At 57.1% G+C, this 22,500-nt stretch overlaps 1 protein-coding gene across 2 annotated transcripts in view; it reads right to left on the reverse strand.

Moving 5' to 3' along the window:
• LOC142908009 (coxsackievirus and adenovirus receptor homolog) overlaps nt 1-22,500 on the reverse strand; it is a 63,640-nt gene that overhangs the window by 11,628 nt on the left and 29,512 nt on the right. Inside the window, exons 4-6 of one of the 2 annotated variants that reach the window (XM_076058143.1) lie at nt 16,040-16,207; nt 7,024-7,119; nt 5,128-5,269 (exon numbers count right to left, since the gene is read on the reverse strand). In XM_076058143.1, the coding sequence (XP_075914258.1) occupies nt 5,128-5,269; nt 7,024-7,119; nt 16,040-16,207 (406 nt within the window). Of the gene's footprint in view, nt 1-5,127; nt 5,270-6,996; nt 7,120-16,039; nt 16,208-22,500 lie in introns of both variants that reach the window. The other variant, XM_076058142.1, reaches the window with a different exon arrangement.

Raw genomic sequence — 22,500 nt, forward strand, 5'->3', positions numbered from 1 at the left:
GCATCCTTCACGAGCCTCCTCCACAGAGGCCGATCTTGACACCGCTGGTACCGGTCATCGGCAAGTCCACTCAGCTCCACGTCCTCCTGTACCACATCACTCCATCTCTTCTCTAGCCCGTGCCGCGCCCGCTTAGCCCCCTCAATCCGGCCGAACAAAAGCTGTTTCGGCATGCGGTGGCTGGGCATGCAGGCTACATGACCCAGCCATCGCAGCCTTGCCCGCCGGAGGAGCTCACCGATGGGACCTTGCCCAGATCTTTCAAGGATTTGTGAGCTCCTCACACAGTCCAGTCTGGTTAAACCCAGGATGGATCGTAGGCAGGCCAGCCTAAATGTTTCTAACCGGCGAAGATTTTCCATTAGGGGGGTCCACGTTTCGCAAGCGTAGAGAAGTGAGGGAATGACCGTGGCCGAGAAGACCTGAAGCTTAGTGCGGAGCGACAGACCAGGTAGCTTCCACACAGCGTTACGCAACCGATGAAAAGATATTGCCGCTCGACTGATTCGGAGTGAGATCTCTGCTGTTAAACTGGAGCCAGTCATAAGCACACTGCCCAGGTATGGGAAACTCTCCACTCTCTCCACAACTGCCCCATCACCGATTGGGAGTTGTGGGGGTGGAGTGTCCAATGGTACAAAATACCCAGGCAGGTGCTTAGTTTTGGTGGGGCTGATGGTAAGGCCCCACCTCTTAGTGGCATGCTCCAGTCTCAGCAGCAGCGTCTCCAACTCCTCCTCTGACTGAGCAGCTATTACCAAATGACACAGACATTCACACTCACACACACACAGACATTCACACACATACACAGACATTCACACACACACAGACATTCACAAACACACATACACACACACAGACATTCACACACACACAGACATTCACACACACACCCACAGACACACACACAGACACACACACACACACCCACAGACACACACACACACCCACAGACACACACACCCACAGACACACACACACACAGACACACACAGACACACACACAGAGACATTTACACACACACAGACATTCACACACACACACAGAGACATTCACACACACACAGACATTCATTCATTCACACACACACAGACATTCACACAGACATTCACACACACACACAGACACTCACACACACAGACATTCACACACACAGACACACACACCCACAGACAGACAGACACACACACACAGACACACACACACACAGACACACACCCACAGACACACACACCCACAGACACACACACCCACAGACACACACACACACAGACACACACACCCACAGACACACACACAGACACACACACCCACAGACACACATACAGACACACACACACAGACACACACACACACACAGACAACAACAACAACCGCCATTCGCCACTAAGTGGCGGTGACGTCACCACGACGCTTGTGCCAGGCTATGTGCACCCTGAGGCCACGTGAAGTGTCGAACGCCCGCTGGCAGGAGGTCACGGGGCTGACCCAGGTGCCACGGGTCGACTGACTGAGATGACTGGCTGATGCACCACCTGTGCCCCATACTGTGCCAACCTGCTGTGCTTTAGCCACCCGGAGCTCCGCTCGTTGTTCTGAGCGTCGCTCCTCCGTCCTCCGTTGTTGTTGGAGGGCGACTGCCTCCAACTGCCCAGTAGCATCCTTCACGAGCCTCCTCCACAGAGGCCGATCTTGACACCGCTGGTACCAGTCATCGGCAAGTCCACTCAGCTCCACGTCCTCCTGTACCACATCACTCCATCTCTTCTCTAGCCCGTGCCGCGCCCTCTTAGCCCCCTCAATCCGGCCAAACAAAAGCTGTTTCGGCATGCGGTGGCTGGGCATGCGGGCTACATGACCCAGCCATCGCAGCCTTGCCTGCCGGAGGAGCTCACCGATGGGACCATGCCCAGATCTTTCAAGGATTTGTGAGCTCCTCACACAATCCAGTCTGGTTAAAGCCAGGATGGATCGTAGGCAGACCAGCCTAAATGTTTCTAACCGGCGAAGATGTTCCATTAGGGGGGTCCACATTTCGCAAGCGTAGAGAAGGGAGGGAATGACCGTGGCCGAGAAGACCTGAAGCTTAGTGCGGAGCGACAGACCAGGTAGCTTCCACACAGCGTTACGCAACCGATGAAAAGATATTGCCGCTCGACTGATTCGGAGTGAGACCTCTGCTGTTAAACTGGAGCCAGTCATAAGCACACTGCCCAGGTATGGGAAACTCTCCACTCTCTCCACAACTGCCCTATCACCGATTGGGAGTTGTGGGGGTGGAGTGTCCGATGGTACGAATACCCAGGTAGGTGCTTAGTTTTGGTGGGGCTGATGGTAAGGCCCCACCTCTTAGTGGCACGCTCCAGTCTCAGCAGCAGCGTCTCCAACTCCTCCTCTGACTGAGCAGCTATTACCAAATCATCAGCATACATAACGTGGTTGAGCAATAGGGAGCCATCCCTTGACCGCACCCGGGCATCGATTAGCCTCCCATTATATCTGTACCATATGGAGATTCCCCCGGTACAGCTATTGAAGGATTCACGAACTACGTGGTCAAAATAGATGTTAAATAATGTGGGAGCCAGAGGACATCCCTGTCGCACCCCAAGGTGTACAGGGAATGGCTCTGACTCCCGGCCACGTAGTTTTACCCGGGCCCGCTCACCATCATGAAGGTCCTTAATGATCGTGAGCAGAGGGTCAGGTACTCCAAAAGCACGAAGAACGACCCAGAGCCCAGGCCTACTGATGGTATCATAGGCCTTGACCAGGTCAATAAAGCAGAGATGTAGGTCTTGTTGGAATTCCCTACACCTCTGCTGTAGCAGACGGACAGAAAATATGGCATCTGTGCAGGACCGCCCTTTCCTGAAACCGCATTGGGGCTCCACAAGCCTCTCCTCAGCGTGCCTGGCAAGGCGATGCTGAACAATCCTTGCCAGGACCTTTCCCGGCACACTGAGGAGTGAGATGCCCCTGTAGTTGTTACAGTCTGTGCGGTCCCCCTTCTTAAAAAGGGGGACCACCAGGGCATCCTTCCAATCCTGCGGAACCCGTCCAGTGGTCCAGACTGTTGTTATGATGTCATATAGGGCAGTCTGTGCACAAACGCCACCCTCCCTCAGCATTTCGCTTGGGAGCTCATCTCTGCCCGCTGCCTTTCCTGGTCTCAGACTCCGGATCGCCTTCAATACTTCCTCAGCAGATGGCACCTCAGCCAGCCACTCACAGGGGGTGACTTCTTCCAATATTTGAGGCACCGCAGCCTCAGCAGGTTCATCCTCACTTTGTGCCACGATGTTTTCCTGGCTGAGGTATTTTCCCTCCCCCAGGACCTCACCGAAATGCTCAGCAAATCTGCGAACCTGTTCCTGGGGCTCGGAGATTGGATCACTGTTTTTTCCCCTAATGATGGTAATAGGTGTGGCGCTGCAGGTTACTTTTTTGATGGAGTTAAATAGAGATTTGTGATCACGGGCCACTGAGGCAGACTCCATCTCCTCAGCAACCCGCGACCACCACCCATCCTTGCAGCGCCTCACGGCTCTCCGAACCTCCGAGCGAAGGCTGCGGTAAGCCTCCTCATTCTCTGACGTGGGATTCTGTAGCCGATGACAGTGGGCCTGTCGCTTTTTCTCAACCATCCTGAACACCTCCTCTGTCAGCCAGGGTCTCTGGGGAGGTCTGGACCGCGTACCCAAAGCAGCCATTGCAGCTGCATGAGTCACAGTCCTAAACCTCGCCCATTTACCCTCGACATCAGGAGGAGTCGGGGACGATGCCAATCCCAGCCGCAAGCGATGATGAAATTCTCGCTTGCAACTTTCATCAGATAACTGAGACCAGGCCACTTTATGTTGGAATGGGGTCCTGGCTGTACACCCACCACCGGAGTGGAAGAATGGCAGGCGCATCTTACAGATGACTAGTCGATGGTCAGAGGGCAGATCAGCTCCACGGTAGGTCCTGGTGTCAAGGACATGGGCTCGCATTCGCTGGTCCGTCACTATGTAGTCCAGCAGATGTTCTTGCTTGGACCCGGCATGCATCCATGATGTTGTGTGGATGCGCCAATGCCGGAACAGCGTGTTGGTAATTACAAGCTCATGGGCTGCACAAAAATCTAGCAGCCTCCTACCGTTGTTATTGAGCTGATCTGGCCCATGCCCTCCAATCACTCCAGACCAGGTGCCAGTATCATGACCAACTCGGGCATTGAAGTCACCCAACATGATGACTCTATCCCGAGGGGCCACTTTAGCCAGCACCTGTGACAGGAGGTCATAGAAGGCATCTGACTCATCGGCTTTGCCTGCATCCCTCCACGGATGTTCATCTTCGGTGGGAGCATAAGTAACCACGACCACCATTCCTCGCCTCCGGTTGATGGGAAGGCGAGCCCAAAGTAGCCTGGGGCTTACAGCTTCCCACACCTCACCGCCACGCTCCCACGCCCCCTTCATTCTTTTGTTCAAAAGAAGACCCACACCCTGTTGTTTGGCAGTCTGCTGCCCCGAGTAGAGGACTGTCCACCCCTCATGGTGGCAGGAGCCAGAGCCGGTCCACCGGACCTCCTGAATGCCGCATAGATCCAGGCGGTACCGGTCCAGCTCCCGACAGAGGAGTGGCAGCCTCTCCTCTGCAGTGAGCATTCGAACATTCTACGTGGCCACCCGTAGTGGCTTTTCGTTGTTTCTGGAGTAGCCCCGAGGGTAGGTATTCAATCTCCTGGCTCCACCAATTGGGGTTTGGCCAGGAGACGTCATAGACGCCTGGCCCCCCGGGGCCTCCGGCACAAGCTTATTTGTTACATATTTCAGTTTAACTCGTGGTTTCGTGGTAATTAATTGAAGGTGGAGGGGTTACCAGCCCCTCGCACCCGTCCAGAGCCCCCGTTTAGCCCCTGTGGTGGACACATATGCCATGAGGGGAGGAGCCAATCAAAATTGGATCTCCCCCCACAGCACTGTCCACGACAGAGTTGCCTGTCCGGCACCGCGAGGAGGTAGGGGGTTGTTTTGCACAGACACACACACAGACACACACACACACACACACCCACAGACACACACAGACACACACACAGACACACACACCACCCTGCCCTCCTCCCGGCTGACCGTATGACGTGCGACAACTCCTTCTCCTTCCTCTTGAGGTTCCTCCTCCTCACACAGCACACAGCCACGGCGATGGCGAGCGCCACGAGGATGATGGGGCACACGATGGCCGCCACCACCGACCCCACGTTCCTCTCCTTGTCTGTGGGGGGGAGGGGGGTGGTGAGGGGTGGTGAGGGGGGGGTGGTGAGGGGGGGGTGGTGAGGGGAGGGTGGTGAGGGGGGGGTGGTGAGGGGGGGGGTGGTGAGGGGAGGGTGGTGAGGGGGGGGTGGTGAGGGGGGGTGGTGAGGGGGGTCACAAAGGCTGGAGGTCAGAGACACGGAGGTCTCTCTCCTTGCTTCAGGGTCTCTCTCTCTTACTCACTCTCTCTCTTACTCTCTCTCACTCTCACTCTCTCTCTCTTACTCACTCTCTTTTACTCTCTCTATCACTCTCACTCTCTCTCTTACTCACTCTCTTTTACTCTCTCTATCACTCTCACTCTCTCTCTTACTCACTCTCTCTCTTACTCTCTCTCACTCTCACTCTCTCTCTCTTACTCACTCTCTTTTACTCTCTCTATCACTCTCACTCTCTCTCTTACTCACTCTCTTTTACTCTCTCTATCACTCTCACTCTCTCTCTTACTCACTCTCTCTTACTCTCTCTCTCTCTTTTACTCTCTCTTACTCTCTCTCTCTCACTCTCTCTCTCTCTCCTTGCTTCAGGGTCTCTCACTCTCTGTCTCTCTCCAGGTGAGGGGTCACTCACTCTCACACTCTCTCACTCTCTCTCTCTCTCTCACACTCTCTCTCTCTTACTCACTCTCACACTCTCTCACTCTCTCTCTCTCTCTTACTCACTCTCACACTCTCTCACTCTCTCTCTCACTCTCTCTCTCTCTCTTACTCACTCTCACACTCTCTCACTCTCTCTCTCTCTCTCACACTCTCTCTCTCTCTTACTCACTCTCACACTCTCTCACTCTCTCTCTCACTCTCTCTCTCTCTCTTACTCACTCTCACACTCTCTCACTCTCTCTCTCTCTCTCACACTCTCTCTCTCTCTTACTCACTCTCACACTCTCTCACTCTCTCTCTCACTCTCTCTCTCTCTCTTACTCACTCTCACACTCTCTCACTCTCTCTCTCTCTCTCACTCTCTCTCTCTCTCTTATTCTCTCTCACACTCTCACTCTCTCTCTCTCTCTCACTCTCTCACTCTCTCTCACACTCTCTCTCTCACACTCTCTCACTCTCTCTCACACTCTCTCACTCTATCTCTCACTCTCTCTCTTACTCTCACACTCTCACTCTCTCTCTCTCTCTCTCTTACTCACTCTCACACTCTCACACTCTCTCTCTCTCTCTTTCACTCTCTCACACTCTCTCTTACTGTCTCTCTCACACTCTCACTCACTCTCTTTCACTCTCTTACACTCTCTCTCTCTTTCACTCTCTCACACTCTCTCTTACTCTCTCTCTCACACTCTCACTCTCTCTCTTTCACTCTCACACACTCTCACTCTCTCTCTCTCTCTCTCTTACTCACTCTCACTCTCTCTCACACTCTCTTACACTCTCTCTCTCTTTCACTCTCTCACACTCTCTCTTACTGTCTCTCTCACACTCTCTCTCTCTCTTTCACTCACACACTCTCTCTCTCTCTCTCCAGGTGGGGTCAGGTGGGGTCAGGTGGGGGTTGTGGGAGTTGGTTGGGGTGAGGGGGTGTGTGGGGTCGGGTGGGGTCGGGTGGGGTCAGGCGGGGTCAGGTGGGGGAGTTGGTTGGGGTCAGTTTGGGGTCAGGTCGGGTAGGGCTTCAGGGTGGGGCGAGTGAAACAACTGCGCGGGGGAGTGGTGGGACGACGGTGGGGCTGGAGCGAGTCCTCACGCTGTGCGATGTGGAGCTGCTGCTCACAAGAGTCCGTGCCCACTGTGTTGGTGGCCGTGCAGCGGTACGTCCCCGTGTATGCCAGCGTCGCGTTCTTCAGCGCCAGCGTGCCCAGTTCCACTTCTGCGTTGTGTACGGAGGGGGGGGAGGAGGGGGGGGGAGGGGGGGGGGTGAGAGGTGGGGGGGGTGTGGGGTGGAAATTAACAAATAGAAACTTAGCCCGCTTAGCGAGTGGAATCGTAATGCACGTCATGTTGATTTTTTTTCGATTTAAAGGCGGATTCACATTCTTGGTTAAATTCGGTAAAGCCGCCACCAACGTGGAAGAAGGGGGGGGGAAATAATAAAGTATTAATAAATAATGAAATATTTCATAATAAACCGATGATAAAATTCTCACGACGTTTCCCACTGCAACACCAAGCAGCAAATCATCATCAGGTGTGAAAACCACTTTCACTTTGTTTTTTTTTAATTTTCTTGTTGTGGTTTTCGCGCCTGATGATGATTGCTGCTTCGTGTTGCAGTGGGAAACGTCGTGACAATTTGATCGATTTATTTTTTTCATTTTATTATTTCCCTTTCTACGTGACTTTACCGAAAGAACCAATAAAATGAGTTTCACATCAGAGTCTCAACTAAACTCAAATTATATTTATTTATACATCGGTAAGGCCCCCAACTCCCAGCTGAGCCGTGTAGCTCTGTCAGAAGCGGCCTGGGCGAATACCGATGATAGCTCAGCCAAGTGGCCGATCGCCGTCACCATCATCGTCATCATCATCGTCACCATCATCGTCGTCACCATCATCGTCGTCGTCACGTGGAAATTCATGGTAGTAGCCAAATTACTCCAAACTCAAATATGTATCTCTGTGGGTCTCTATGGGTCTCTGTGTGTCTCTGTGTGTCTCTGTGTATCATAGAGACCCATAGAGATACATAGAGACCCATAGAGATACATAGAGACCCACAGAGATACATAGAGACCCACAGAGATACATAGAGACCCACAGATACACACAGAGATACATAGAGACCCACAGAGATACACAGAGACCCATAGAGATACACAGAGACCCACAGAGATACATAGAAACCCATAGAGATACATGGAGACCCACGGAGATACATCGAGACCCATAGAGACCCATAGAGACCGACAGAGATACATAGAGACCCACAAAGATACACAGAGACCCATAGAGATACACAGAGACCCATAGAGATACACAGAGACCCATAGAGATACACAGAAACTCACAGAGATACATAGAGACCCATAGAGATACATAGAGACCCACAGAGATACATAGAGACCCACAGAGATACATAGAGATACATAGAGACACAGAGACCCACAGAGATACATAGAGACCCACAGAGATACATAGAGACCCATAGAGACCCACAGAGACCCACAGAGATACATAGACACCCACAGAGATGCATAGAGACCCACAGAGATACATAGAGATACACAGATACACACAGAGATACACAGCGACACATAGAGACCCACAGAGACACACAGAGACCCATAGAGACCCACAGAGACACAGAGACCCACAGACATACATAGAGACCCACAGAGAAACATAGAGACCCATAGAGACCCACAGAGATAGATAGGGATACATAGAGATACACAGAGACACATAGAGATACACAGAGACCCAAAGAGATACATAGAGACCCACAGAGATCTGCAGAGATACATAGAGGCTCATAGATACATAGAGACCCATAGAGATACATAGAGACCCACAGAGATACACAGAGACCCACAGAGATACATAGAGATACACAGAGATACATAGAGACCCACAGAGATACATAAAGATACACAGAGACACAGAGAACCACAGAGACACAGAGACCCACAGAGATCCACAGAGATACATAGAGGCTCATAGATACACAGAGACCCATAGAGATACATAGAGACCCACAGAGATACACAGAGATACATAGAGATACACAGACCCACAGAGATACATAGAGATACATAGAGACCCACAGAGACACACAGAGACCCACAGAGATACACAGAGACCCACAGAGATACATAGAGACCAACAGAGATACACAGAGACCCACAGAGACCCACAGAGTGGCTCGTAGATACATAGAGACCCACAGAGATATACATAGAGACCCAGAGAGATATACATAGAGACCCACAGAGATACATAGACACCCACAGATATATACATAGAGACCCACAGAGACACACAGAGACCCACAGAGTGGCTCGTAGACACACAGAGACCCACAGAGATATACACAGAGACCCACAGAGACCCACAGAGATATACACAGAGACATAGAGACCCACAAAGATACATAGAGACCAACAGAGACACACAGAGACCCACAGAGATACATAGAGCTACGTAGAGATACACAGAGACCCACAGAGATACATAGAGACCCACAGAGACACACAGAGTGGCTCGTAGACACACAGAGACCCACAGAGACCCACAGAGACGTACACAGAGACCCACAGAGATATACACAGAGATCCACAGAGATATACATAGAGACCCACAGAGACACACAGAGTGGCTCGTAGACACACAGAGACCCACAGAGACGTACACAGAGACCCACAGAGATATACACAGAGATCCACAGAGATATACATAGAGACCCACAGAGACACACAGAGTGGCTCGTAGACACACAGAGACCCACAGAGACCCACAGAGACGTACACAGAGACCCACAGAGATATACACAGAGATCCACAGAGATATACATAGAGACCCACAGAGACCCACAGAGATACACACAGAGACATACACAGAGACCCACAGAGATACACAGAGTGGCTCGTAGACACACAGAGACCCACAGAGATACACAGAGACCCACAGAGATACATAGAGACCCACAGAGATACATAGCGATACACAGAGACACAGAGACCCACAGAGATACATAGAGATACATACAGACACAGAGACCCATAGAGATACATAGATACACAGAGACCCACAGAGATATACACAGAGACCCACAGAGATATACATAGAGACATAGAGACCCACAGAGACCCACAGAGATATACATAGAGACATAGAGACCCACAGAGACCCACAGAGATATACACAGAGACCCACAGAGATACACACAGAGACATACAGAGATATACACAGAGACCCACAGAGATATACACAGAGACACACAGAGACATACACAGAGACCCACAGAGATATACACAGAGACACACAGAGATATACACAGAGACCCACAGAGATATACATAGAGACATAGAGACCCACAGAGACCCACAGAGATATACACAGAGACCCACAGAGATATACACAGAGATACACAGAGATACACACAGAGACATACAGAGATATACACAGAGACCCACAGAGATATACACAGAGACATACAGAGACATACACAGAGACCCACAGAGATATACACAGAGATACACACAGAGACATACGTGGACTCTACTATTTAGTCTGATGCCAGGTAAGGCCCCACACTGAGCTGTGTGTAGCTCGCTTTCAGAAGCCACCTGGCCATCAGAATGATGGCATCTCGGTCAAAGTGGCGGCTCATCGTCCGTCACGTGGGCGTCTTTTGCCAGCAGCAGCAGCAGCAGCCAAACAGTGGGAACGCGCCAAGTTGACTCGAAGCGTCGAAAGGGGCGGACGACCCCGAGTATGAATCCACGCGGCCACGGGGCGAGCGAGGGAGACAAGACACTCCGCAAACGCCAAAAACACGTGTGGCGAGGGCTTCGGGGTCGGGATATGGAACCGACGACCTCCTGCACGCCGGGCGAGGGAGTTCACATCTCCCCAGCCACCACGGGCCCCCGCGATCGATCGTGAGCAGCAACAAGGCTCAGCGACCCTCCAACGCAGAGCCCTGGCCTGTTGGCCACACCGCAGGCACTTGACCAGGCCGCACAAAGATAACAAGGGACTGTTGGGGCAAGTGACGTTCGAGAGCAGCACCAGCAGCAGCAGCAGCAGCACTACGTGGGCGGCGATGTTTACTACAACAACACCACCGCCACCGCCGCACCAGGTAACCCATTTGAGGCCGAGTCGACCTAGGGGAGGCTCAGGACCGGTTCAGATCATCGTCACCGTAGCGCAGCGTAGCGCTAACCCGCTACGCCACTGCTCCCCACACACACACACACGTACACAAGCGCACCGCAAAGGGAAACGAGCGCGTACACAATACACAACAACAACAACAACAGCCGTCATTCGCCACTAGGTGGTGCTAACGTCTCCACTGCGCTTGCGCCAAGCGACGTGCACGTTGGGGCCACGTGCAATGACGAAACGCCCGCCGGCAGGAGGTCACGGGGCAGATCCAGCAGGTGCCACGGGTCGACTGACTGAGATGACTGGCTGATGCACCACCTGTGGCCCCCTACTGTGGCAACCTGCTGTGCTTTAGCCGCCCGGCGCTCCGCTCGTTGTTGTGAGCGTCGCTCCTCCGCCCTCCGTTGTTGTTGGAGGGCGACTACCTCCGACTGCCCAGTAGCGTCCTTCACGAGCCTCCTCCACAGAGGCCGATCTTGACACAGCTGGTACCAGTCATCGGCAAGTCCACTCAGCTCCACGTCCTCCTGTACCACGTCACTCCATCTCTGCTCTAGCCCCGTGCCTCCTGTACCACATCACTCCATCTCTTCTCTAGCCCGTGCCGTGCCCGTTTTAGTCCCCTCTATCTGGCCGAACAAAAGTTGTTTAGGCATGCGGTGGCTGGGCATGCGGGCTACATGACCCACCGACCTTCACACACACACACTGACTGTCACACTTACTTACCACCACTAGCACGCACCCACCACCACCACCACACACGCAACACAACACAACCATCACCACCACCACACACAGCACCACCACCACACACAGCACACACACACACTACACACGCACACCGCACACCATACACTACACACACACACTACACAAACTCACTACACACTACACTCTACACACTACACTCTACACACATTACACACACTACACACGCCACACTCACCACACACACGCGCGCACGACATTCGTAACAGACACACACAGAGACACTACACACACCACACTCACCACACACACACCACACACCACACACACCACACACACACCACACTCACCACACACCACACTCACCACACTCACCACACACACACCACACTCACCACACACACACCACACTCACCACACACACACACCACACACACCACACTCACCACACTCACCACACACACCCCACACTCACCACACACCACACTCACCACACTCACCACACACACACACCACACACACCACACACACCACACTCACCACACACACACCACACTCACCACACACCACACACCACACACACCACACACACCACACTCACCACACACCACACACACAGACTACACACACACCACACACACCACACTCACCACACACCACACACACAGACTACACACACACCACACACACCACACTCACCACACAGACACTACACACACCACACACACCACACACACACCACACTCACCACACACCACACACACAGACTACACACACACCACACACACCACACACACCACACTCACCACACACACCACACACACCACATACACCACACACACCACACACACCACATACACCACACACGGCATTGGTAACAGACACACACAGAGACACTACATACCCCACACACACCACACTACACACACTCACAGACTACACATACTACACACACACGGCATTGGTAACAGACACACACAGACACTACACACACCACACACACCACACTCACCACACACACCACACTCACCACAAACACCACACACCACACGGCATTGGTAACAGACACACACAGAGACACTACACACACTACACTAAACACACCACACACACTACACTACACACACCACACACACACCACACACTCACTACACACACCACACTACACTACACACACAACACACGGCATTGGTAACAGACACACAGAGCCACTACACACACACAGAGACACTACACACACACAGAGACACTACACACACCACACACACACACTACACACACCACACACACACACTACACACACCACACACACACTACACTACACACACCACACACACACACCACACTCACGGCATTGGTAACAGACACACACAGAGACACTACACACACCACACACACACACTACACACACTCACCACACACACTACACACACACGGCATTGGTAACAGACACACACAGAGACACTACACATACTACACACACACCACACACACACCACACACACACACCACACACACACACACTACACACACACCACACACACACACCACACACACACATCACACACACTCACCACACACGGCATTGGTAACAGACATACACAGAGACACTACACACACTACACACACACTACACACACACTACACTACACACACTACACACACACACGGCATGGTAACAGACACACACAGAGACACTACACACACACCACACACACACACACCACACACACACTACACTACACACACCACACACTACACACACACACTACACTACACACACTACACACACTACACACAGAGAGACTCTACACACACTACACTACAGACACAGAGAGACACTACACACACTACACACAGACACAGAGAGACACTACACACACACACTACACTACACACACTACACACACCACATACTACACACACACTACACTACACACTACACAGATACAGAGAGACACTACACACACCACACACTACACACACACTACACTACACACTACACAGATACAGAGAGACACTACACTACACACACACACTACACACACCACACACACCACACACACTACACACACAGACACAGAGAGACACTACACACACTACACACCACACACAGACACAGAGAGACACTACACACACTACACAAACACAGACACAGAGAGACACTACACAACACACACCACACACACCACACACTACACACACTACACTACAGACACAGAGAGACACTACACACACCACACACACTACACTACACAGAGAGACACTACACACACCACACACACTACACTACACACACACAGACTACACACACCACACACACCACACTACACAGACACAGAGAGACACTACACACACACACACCACACTACACACACACTACACACACACAGAGAGACACTACACACACCACACACACTCACCACACACCACACACAGAGAGACACTACACACACTACACACCACACACAGACACAGAGAGACACTACACACACTACACACACACACAGATACACTACACCACACACCACACACACACCACACACACTCACCACACACCACACACACACACTACACACACCCCACACACACTCACCACACACCACACCACACACAGAGAGACACTACACATACTACACACCACACACACAGAGACACTACACACACTACACACACTCACCACACACCACACCACACACAGAGAGACACTACACACACTACACCACACTCACCACACTTCACACACTACACCACACACACACACACACACCACACACACACACTACACACACCCCACACACACTCACCACACACACTACACACACCCCACACACACTCACCACACACCACACCACACACAGAGAGACACTACACACACACCACACTACATACACACTACACTACACACACACACAGAGACACTACACACACCACACACACACACCACACACACCCCACACACACTCACCACACACAGATAGACACTACACACACTACACACACTACACCACACTCACCACACACACCACACACACACACCCCACACACTCACCACACACCACACCACACACAGAGAGACACTACACACACCCCACACACTACTCACCACACACACTACACACACACCCCACACACTCACCACACACACCACACCACACACAGAGAGACACTACACTACACACACACACTACACACCCCACACACTACTCACCACACACCACACCACACACAGAGAGACACTACTCACCACACACACACTACACACCCCACACACACTCACCACACACCACACCACACACAGAGAGACACTACTCACCACACACCATACCACACACAGAGAGACACTACTCACCACACACCACACCACACACAGAGACACTACTCACCACACACCACACCACACACAGAGAGACACTACTCACCACACACCATACCACACACAGAGAGAGACACTACTCACCACACACCACACACACACACAGAGAGACACTACTCACCACACACCACACCACACACAGAGAGACACTACTCACCACACACCACACACACACACACAGAGAGACACTACTCACCACACACCATACCACACACAGAGAGACACTACTCACCACACACCACACACACACACACAGAGAGACACTACTCACCACACACCACACACACACACACACAGAGACACTACTCACCACACACCACACACTACACACAGAGAGACACTACTCACCACACACCACACACAGAGAGACACTACTCACCACACACCATACCACACACAGAGAGACACTACTCACCACACACCACACACAGAGAGACACTACACACACCACACCACACACAGAGAGACACTACTCACCACACACCACACACACACACACAGAGAGACACTACTCACCACACACCACACACACACACACAGAGAGACACTACTCACCACACACCACACCACACACACACAGAGAGACACTACTCACCACACACCACACACACACACACAGAGACACTACACACACCACACACACCACACACACACACAGAGACACTACACACACTACACACACCCCACACACACCACACACCACACACAGAGAGACACTACTCACCACACACCACACCACACACAGAGAGACACTACTCACCACACACACACACACACAGAGAGACACACCACACCACACACAGAGAGACACTACACTACACACACACAGAGAGACACCACACACACACACACACAGAGAGACAAGCACCTTGCTTGGCAGTGGGCGGCATGCTGCCACCGCCGATGCCTCCTCCCGTGTACGTCCACGTGTAGGTGATGGGGGCAGTCCCCTCGGCGCTGACGCAGCCCAGCTCCAGATCCTCGCCCACGGCCGGCGAGCCGCTCCTGATGGAGCAGTGCGTGGCACTCGGGACCGCTGGGGAAGCAGCGAGGAACGTCGCAGTGAGGAGCGTCGCAGTGAGGAGCGTCGCAGTGAGGAGCGTCGCGGTGAGGATAGTCGCAGTGAGGATAGTCGCAGTGAGGATAGTCGCAGTGAGGAGCGTCGCGGTGAGGAGGGTCGCGGTGAGGAGCGTCGCAGTGAGGAGCGTAGCGGTGAGGAGCGTCGCAGTGAGGAGCGTCGCGGTGAGGAGCGTCGCAGTGAGGAGCGTCGCGGTGAGGAGCGTCGCAGTGAGGAGCGTCACAGTGAGGAGCGTCGCGGTGAGGAGCGTCGCGGTGAGGAGCGTCGCAGTGAGGAGCGTCGCGGTGAGGAGCGTCGCAGTGAGGAGCGTCGCAGTGAGGAGCGTCACAGTGAGGAGCGTCGCGGTGAGGAGCGTCGCGGTGAGGAGCGTCGCAGTGAGGAGCGTCGCGGTGAGGAGCGTCGCGGTGAGGAGCGTCGCGGTGAGGAGCGTCGCAGTGAGGAGCGTCGCGGTGAGGAGCGTCGCGGTGAGGAGCGTCGCAGTGAGGAGCGTCGCGGTGAGGAGCGTCGCGGTGAGGAGCGTCGCAGTGAGGAGCGTCGCAGTGAGGAGCGTCGCAGTGAGGAGCGTCGCAGTGAGGAGCGTCGCAGTGAGGAGGGTCGCGGTGAGGAGGGTCGCAGTGAGGAGCGTCGCGGTGAGGAGCGTCGCGGTGAGGAGCGTCGCAGTGAGGAGCGTCGCGGTGAGGAGCGTCGCAGTGAGGAGCGTCGCGGTGAGGAGCGTCGCAGTGAGGAGCGTCGCAGTGAGGAGCGTCGCGGTGAGGAGCGTCGCAGTGAGGAGCGTCGCGGTGAGGAGCGTCGCGGTGAGGAGCGTCGCGGTGAGGAGCGTCGCGGTGAGGAGCGTCGCTGTGAGGAGCGTCGCGGTGAGGAGCGTCGCGGTGAGGAGCGTCGCGGTGAGGAGCGTCGCGGTGAGGAGCGTCGCGGTGAGGAGCGTCGCAGTGAGGAGCGTCGCAGTGAGGAGCGTCGCAGTGAGGAGGGTCGCGGTGAGGAGGGTCGCAGTGAGGAGCGTCGCGGTGAGGAGCGTCGCGGTGAGGAGCGTCGCAGTGAGGAGCGTCGCGGTGAGGAGCGTCGCAGTGAGGAGCGTCGCGGTGAGGAGCGTCGCAGTGAGGAGCGTCGCAGTGAGGAGCGTCGCGGTGAGGAGCGTCGCGGTGAGGAGCGTCGCGGTGAGGAGCGTCGCGGTGAGGAGCGTCGCGGTGAGGAGCGTCGCGGTGAGGAGCGTCGCGGTGAGGAGCGTCGCAGTGAGGAGCGTCACGGTGAGGAGCGTCGCGGTGAGGAGCGTCGCGGTGAGGAGCGTCGCGGTGAGGAGCGTCGCGGTGAGGAGCGTCGCGGTGAGGAGCGTCGCGTGAGGAGCGTCGCGGTGAGGAGCGTCGCGGTGAGGAGCGTCGCAGTGAGGAGCGTCACGGTGAGGAGCGTCGCGGTGAGGAGCGTCGCGGTGAGGAGCGTCGCAGTGAGGAGCGTCGCAGTGAGGAGCGTCGCAGTGAGGAGCGTCGCGGTGAGGAGCGTCGCAGTGAGGAGCGTCGCAGTGAGGAGCGTCGCAGTGAGGAGCGTCGCGGTGAGGAGCGTCGCAGTGAGGAGCGTCGCAGTGAGGAGCGTCGCGGTGAGGAGCGTCACGGTGAGGAGCGTCGCGGTGAGGAGCGTCGCGGTGAGGAGCGTCACGGTGAGGAGCGTCGCGGTGAGGAGCGTCGCGGTGAGGAGCGTCGCAGTGAGGAGCGTCGCGGTGAGGAGCGTCGCAGTGAGGAGCGTCGCGGTGAGGAGCGTCGCAGTGAGGAGCGTCGCGGTGAGGAGCGTCGCAGTGAGGAGCGTCGCTGTGAGGAGCGTCGCGGTGAGGAGCGTCGCAGTGAGGAGCGTCGCGGTGAGGAGCGTCGCGGTGAGGAGCGTCGCAGTGAGGAGCGTCGCAGTGAGGAGCGTCGCGGTGAGGAGCGTAGCGGTGAGGAGCGTAGCAGTGAGGAGCGTCGCGGGTGAGGAGCGTCGCGGTGAGGAGCGTCGCAGTGAGGAGCGTCGCAGTGAGGAGCGTCGCGGTGAGGAGCGTCGCGGTGAGGAGCGTCGCGGTGAGGAGCGTCGCGGTGAGGAGCGTCGCAGTGAGGAGGGTCGCGGTGAGGAGCGTCGCGGTGAGGAGTGTCGCAGTGAGGAGCGTCGTGGTGAGGAACGTCGCAGTGAGGAGCGTCGCAGTGAGGAGCGTCGCGGTGAGGAGCATCGCAGTGAGGAGCGTCGCGGTGAGGAGCGTCGCGGTGAGGAGCGTCGCGGTGAGGAGCGTCGCGGTGAGGAGCGTCGCAGTGAGGAGCGTCGCAGTGAGGAGCGTCGCGGTGAGGAGCGTCGCAGTGAGGAGCGTCGCGGTGAAGAGCGTCGCGGTGGGATCGTCGCGGTGAGGAGCGTCGCGGTGAGGAGCGTCGCGGTGAGGAGCGTCGCAGTGAGGAGCGTCGTGGTGAGGAACGTCGCTGTGAGGAGCGTCGCAGTGAGGAGCGGTCGCGGTGAGGAGCGTCGCGGTGAGGAGCGTCGCGGTGAGGAGCGTCGTGGTGAGGAACGTCGCTGTGAGGAGCGTCGCAGTGAGGAGCGTCGCGGTGAGGAGCGTCGCGGTGAGGAGCGTCGCGGTGAGGAGCGTCGCAGTGAGGAGCGTCGCGTGAGGGAGCGTCGCAGTGAGGAGCGTCGCGGTGAAGAGCGTCGCGGTGAGGAACGTCGCGGTGAGGAGCGTCGCGGTGAGGAGCGTCGCGGTGAGGAGCGTCGCAGTGAGGAACGTCGCTGTGAGGAGCGTCGCGGTGAGGAGTGTCGCGGTGAGGAGCGTCGCAGTGAGGAGCGTCGCGGTGAGGAGCGTCGCAGTGAGGAGCGTCGCAGTGAGGAGCGTCGCGGTGAGGAGCGTCGCAGTGAGGAGCGTCGCGGTGAGGAGCGTCGCGGTGAGGAGCGTCGCAGTGAGGAGCGTCACAGTGAGGAGCGTCGCGGTGAGGAGCGTCGCAGTGAGGAGCGTCGCGGTGAGGAGCGTCGCGGTGAGGAGCGTCGCAGTGAGGAGCGTCGCAGTGAGGAGCGTCGCGGTGAGGAGCGTCGCGGTGAGGAGCGTCGCAGTGAGGAGCGTCGCAGTGAGGAGCGTCGCAGTGAGGAGCGTCGCGGTGAGGAGCGTAGCGGTGAGGAGCGTAGCAGTGAGGAGCGTCGCGGTGAGGAGCGTCGCGGTGAGGAGCGTCGCAGTGAGGAGCGTCGCAGTGAGGAGCGTCGCGGTGAGGAGCGTCACGGTGAGGAGCGTCGCGGTGAGGAGCGTCGCAGTGAGGAGCGTCGCGGTGAGGAGCGTCGCAGTGAGGAGCGTCGCAGTGAGGAGCGTCGCAGTGAGGAGCGTCGCGGTGAGGAGCGTCGCGGTGAGGAGCGTCGCGGTGAAGAGCGTCGCAGTGAGGAGCGTCGCAGTGAGGAGCGTCGCAGTGAGGAGCGTCGCAGTGAGGAGCGTCGCGGTGAGGAGCGTCGCAGTGAGGAGCGTCGCAGTGAGGAGCGTCGCGGTGAGGAGCGTCACGGTGAGGAGCGTCGCGGTGAGGAGCGTCGCGGTGAGGAGCGTCACGGTGAGGAGCGTCGCGGTGAGGAGCGTCGCGGTGAGGAGCGTCGCAGTGAGGAGCGTCGCGGTGAGGAGCGTCGCAGTGAGGAGCGTCGCAGTGAGGAGCGTCGCGGTGAGGAGCGTCGCGGTGAGGAGCGTCGCGGTGAGGAGCGTCGCAGTGAGGAGCGTCGCGGTGAGGAGCGTCGCAGTGAGGAGCGTCGCGGTGAGGAGCGTCGCAGTGAGGAGCGTCGCAGTGAGGAGCGTCGCGGTGAGGAGCGTCGCTGTGACGAGCGTAGCGGTGAGGAGCGTCGCAGTGAGGAGGGTCGCGGTGAGGAGCGTCGCGGTGAGGAGTGTCGCAGTGAGGAGCGTCGTGGTGAGGAGCGTCGCGGTGAGGAGCGTCGCAGTGAGGAGCGTCGCGGTGAGGAGCGTCGCGGTGAGGAGCGTCGCGGTGAGGAACGTCGCTGTGAGGAGCGTCGCGGTGAGGAGCGTCGCGGTGAGGAGCGTCGCGGTGAGGAGCGTCGCAGTGAGGAGCGTCGCAGTGAGGAGCGTCGCGGTGAGGAGCGTCGCAGTGAGGAGCGTCGCGGTGAAGAGCGTCGCGGTGAGGAACGTCGCGGTGAGGAGCGTCGCGGTGAGGAGCGTCGCGGTGAGGAACGTCGCTGTGAGGAGCGTCGCAGTGAGGAGCGTCGCGGTGAGGAGCGTCACGGTGGGGAGCGTCGCAGTGAGGAGCGTCACAGTGAGGAGCGTCGCGGTGAGGAGCGTCGCAGTGAGGAGCGTCGCAGTGAGGAGCGTCGCGGTGAGGAGCGTCGCGGTGAGGAGCGTCGCAGTGAGAAGCGTCGCAGTGAGGAGCGTCGCGGTGAGGAAGGTCGCGGTGAGGAAGGTCGCAGTGAGGAGCGTTGCAGTGAGGAAGGTCGCGGTGAGGAGCGTCGCAGTGAGGAAGGTCGCAGTGAGGAGCGTCGCAGTGAGGAGCGTCGCGGTGAGGAGCGTCGCAGTGAGGAGCGTCGCGGTGAGGAGCGTCGCGGTGAGGAGCGTCGCAGTGAGGAGCGTCGCGGTGAGGAGCGTCGCGGTGAGGAGCGTCGCGGTGAGGAGTGTCGCGGTGAGGAGCGTCGCGGTGAGGAGCGTCGCGGTGAGGAGCGTCGCAGTGAGGAGCGTCGCGGTGAGGAGCGTCGCGGTGAGGAGGGTCGCAGTGAGGAGCGTCGCAGTGAGGAGCGTCGCGGTGAGGAGCGTCGCAGTGAGGAGCGTAGCGGTGAGGAGCGTCGCGGTGAGGAGCGTCGCGGTGAGGAACGTCGCGGTGAGGAGCGTCGCGGTGAGGAGCGTCGCGGTGAGGAGCGTCGCGGTGAGGAGCGTCGCGGTGAGGAGCGTCGCAGTGAGGAGGGTCGCAGTGAGAAGCGTCACAGTGAGGAGCGTCGCGGTGAGGAAGGTCGCAGTGAGGAGCGTCGCAGTGAGGAGCGTTGCAGTGAGGAAGGTCGCAGTGAGGAGCGTCGCGGTGAGGAGCGTCGCAGTGAGGAGCGTCGCAGTGAGGAGCGTCGCGGTGAGGAGCGTCGCGGTGAGGAGCGTCGCGGTGAGGAGCGTCGCAGTGAGGAGCGTCGCAGTGAGGAGCGTCGCAGTGAGGAGCGTCGCAGTGAGGAGCGTCGCGGTGAGGAGCGTCGCGGTGAGGAGCGTCGCGGTGAGGAGGGTCGCGGTGAGGAGCGTCGCAGTGAGGAGCAGTAGCAGTGAGGAGCGTCGCGGTGAGGAGCGTCGCTGTGACGAGCGTCGCGGTGAGGAGCGTCGCAGTGAGGAGGGTCGCGGTGAGGAGCGTCGCGGTGAGGAGTGTCGCAGTGAGGAGCGTCGTGGTGAGGAGCGTCGCGGTGAGGAGCGTCGCAGTGAGGAGCGTCGCGGTGAGGAGCGTCGCGGTGAGGAGCGTCGCGGTGAGGAACGTCGCTGTGAGGAGCGTCGCGGTGAGGAGCGTCGCGGTGAGGAGCGTCGCGGTGAGGAGCGTCGCAGTGAGGAGCGTCGCAGTGAGGAGCGTCGCGGTGAGGAGCGTCGCAGTGAGGAGCGTTGCGGTGAAGAGCGTCGCGGTGAGGAACGTCGCGGTGAGGAGCGTCGCGGTGAGGAGCGTCGCGGTGAGGAGCGTCGCGGTGAGGAGCGTCGCGGTGAGGAACGTCGCTGTGAGGAGCGTCGCAGTGAGGAGCGTCGCGGTGAGGAGCGTCGCGGTGAGGAGCGTCGCAGTGAGGAGCGTCGCGGTGAGGAGCGTCGCAGTGAGGAGCGTCGCGGTGAAGAGCGTCGCGGTGAGGAACGTCGCGGTGAGGAGCGTCGCGGTGAGGAGCGTCGCGGTGAGGAGCGTCGCGGTGAGGAACGTCGCTGTGAGGAGCGTCGCGGTGAGGAGCGTCGCGGTGAGGAGCGTCGCGGTGAGGAGCGTCGCAGTGAGGAGCGTCACAGTGAGGAGCGTCGCGGTGAGGAGCGTCGCAGTGAGGAGCGTCGCAGTGAGGAGCGTCGCGGTGAGGAGCGTCGCGGTGAGGAGCGTCGCAGTGAGAAGCGTCGCAGTGAGGAGCGTCGCGGTGAGGAAGGTCGCGGTGAGGAAGGTCGCAGTGAGGAGCGTTGCAGTGAGGAAGGTCGCGGTGAGGAGCGTCGCAGTGAGGAAGGTCGCAGTGAGGAGCGTCGCAGTGAGGAGCGTCGCGGTGAGGAGCGTCGCAGTGAGGAGCGTCGCGGTGAGGAGCGTCGCGGTGAGGAGCGTCGCGGTGAGGAGTGTCGCGGTGAGGAGCGTCGCGGTGAGGAGCGT

Source organism: Petromyzon marinus, assembly GCF_048934315.1.
Source record: "Petromyzon marinus isolate PM22_M1 ecotype Great Lakes invasive population chromosome 68 unlocalized genomic scaffold, UKy_Petmar_22M1.pri1.0 chr68_unloc.1, whole genome shotgun sequence".
Classification (NCBI taxonomy): Eukaryota; Metazoa; Chordata; class Hyperoartia; order Petromyzontiformes; family Petromyzontidae; genus Petromyzon; species Petromyzon marinus.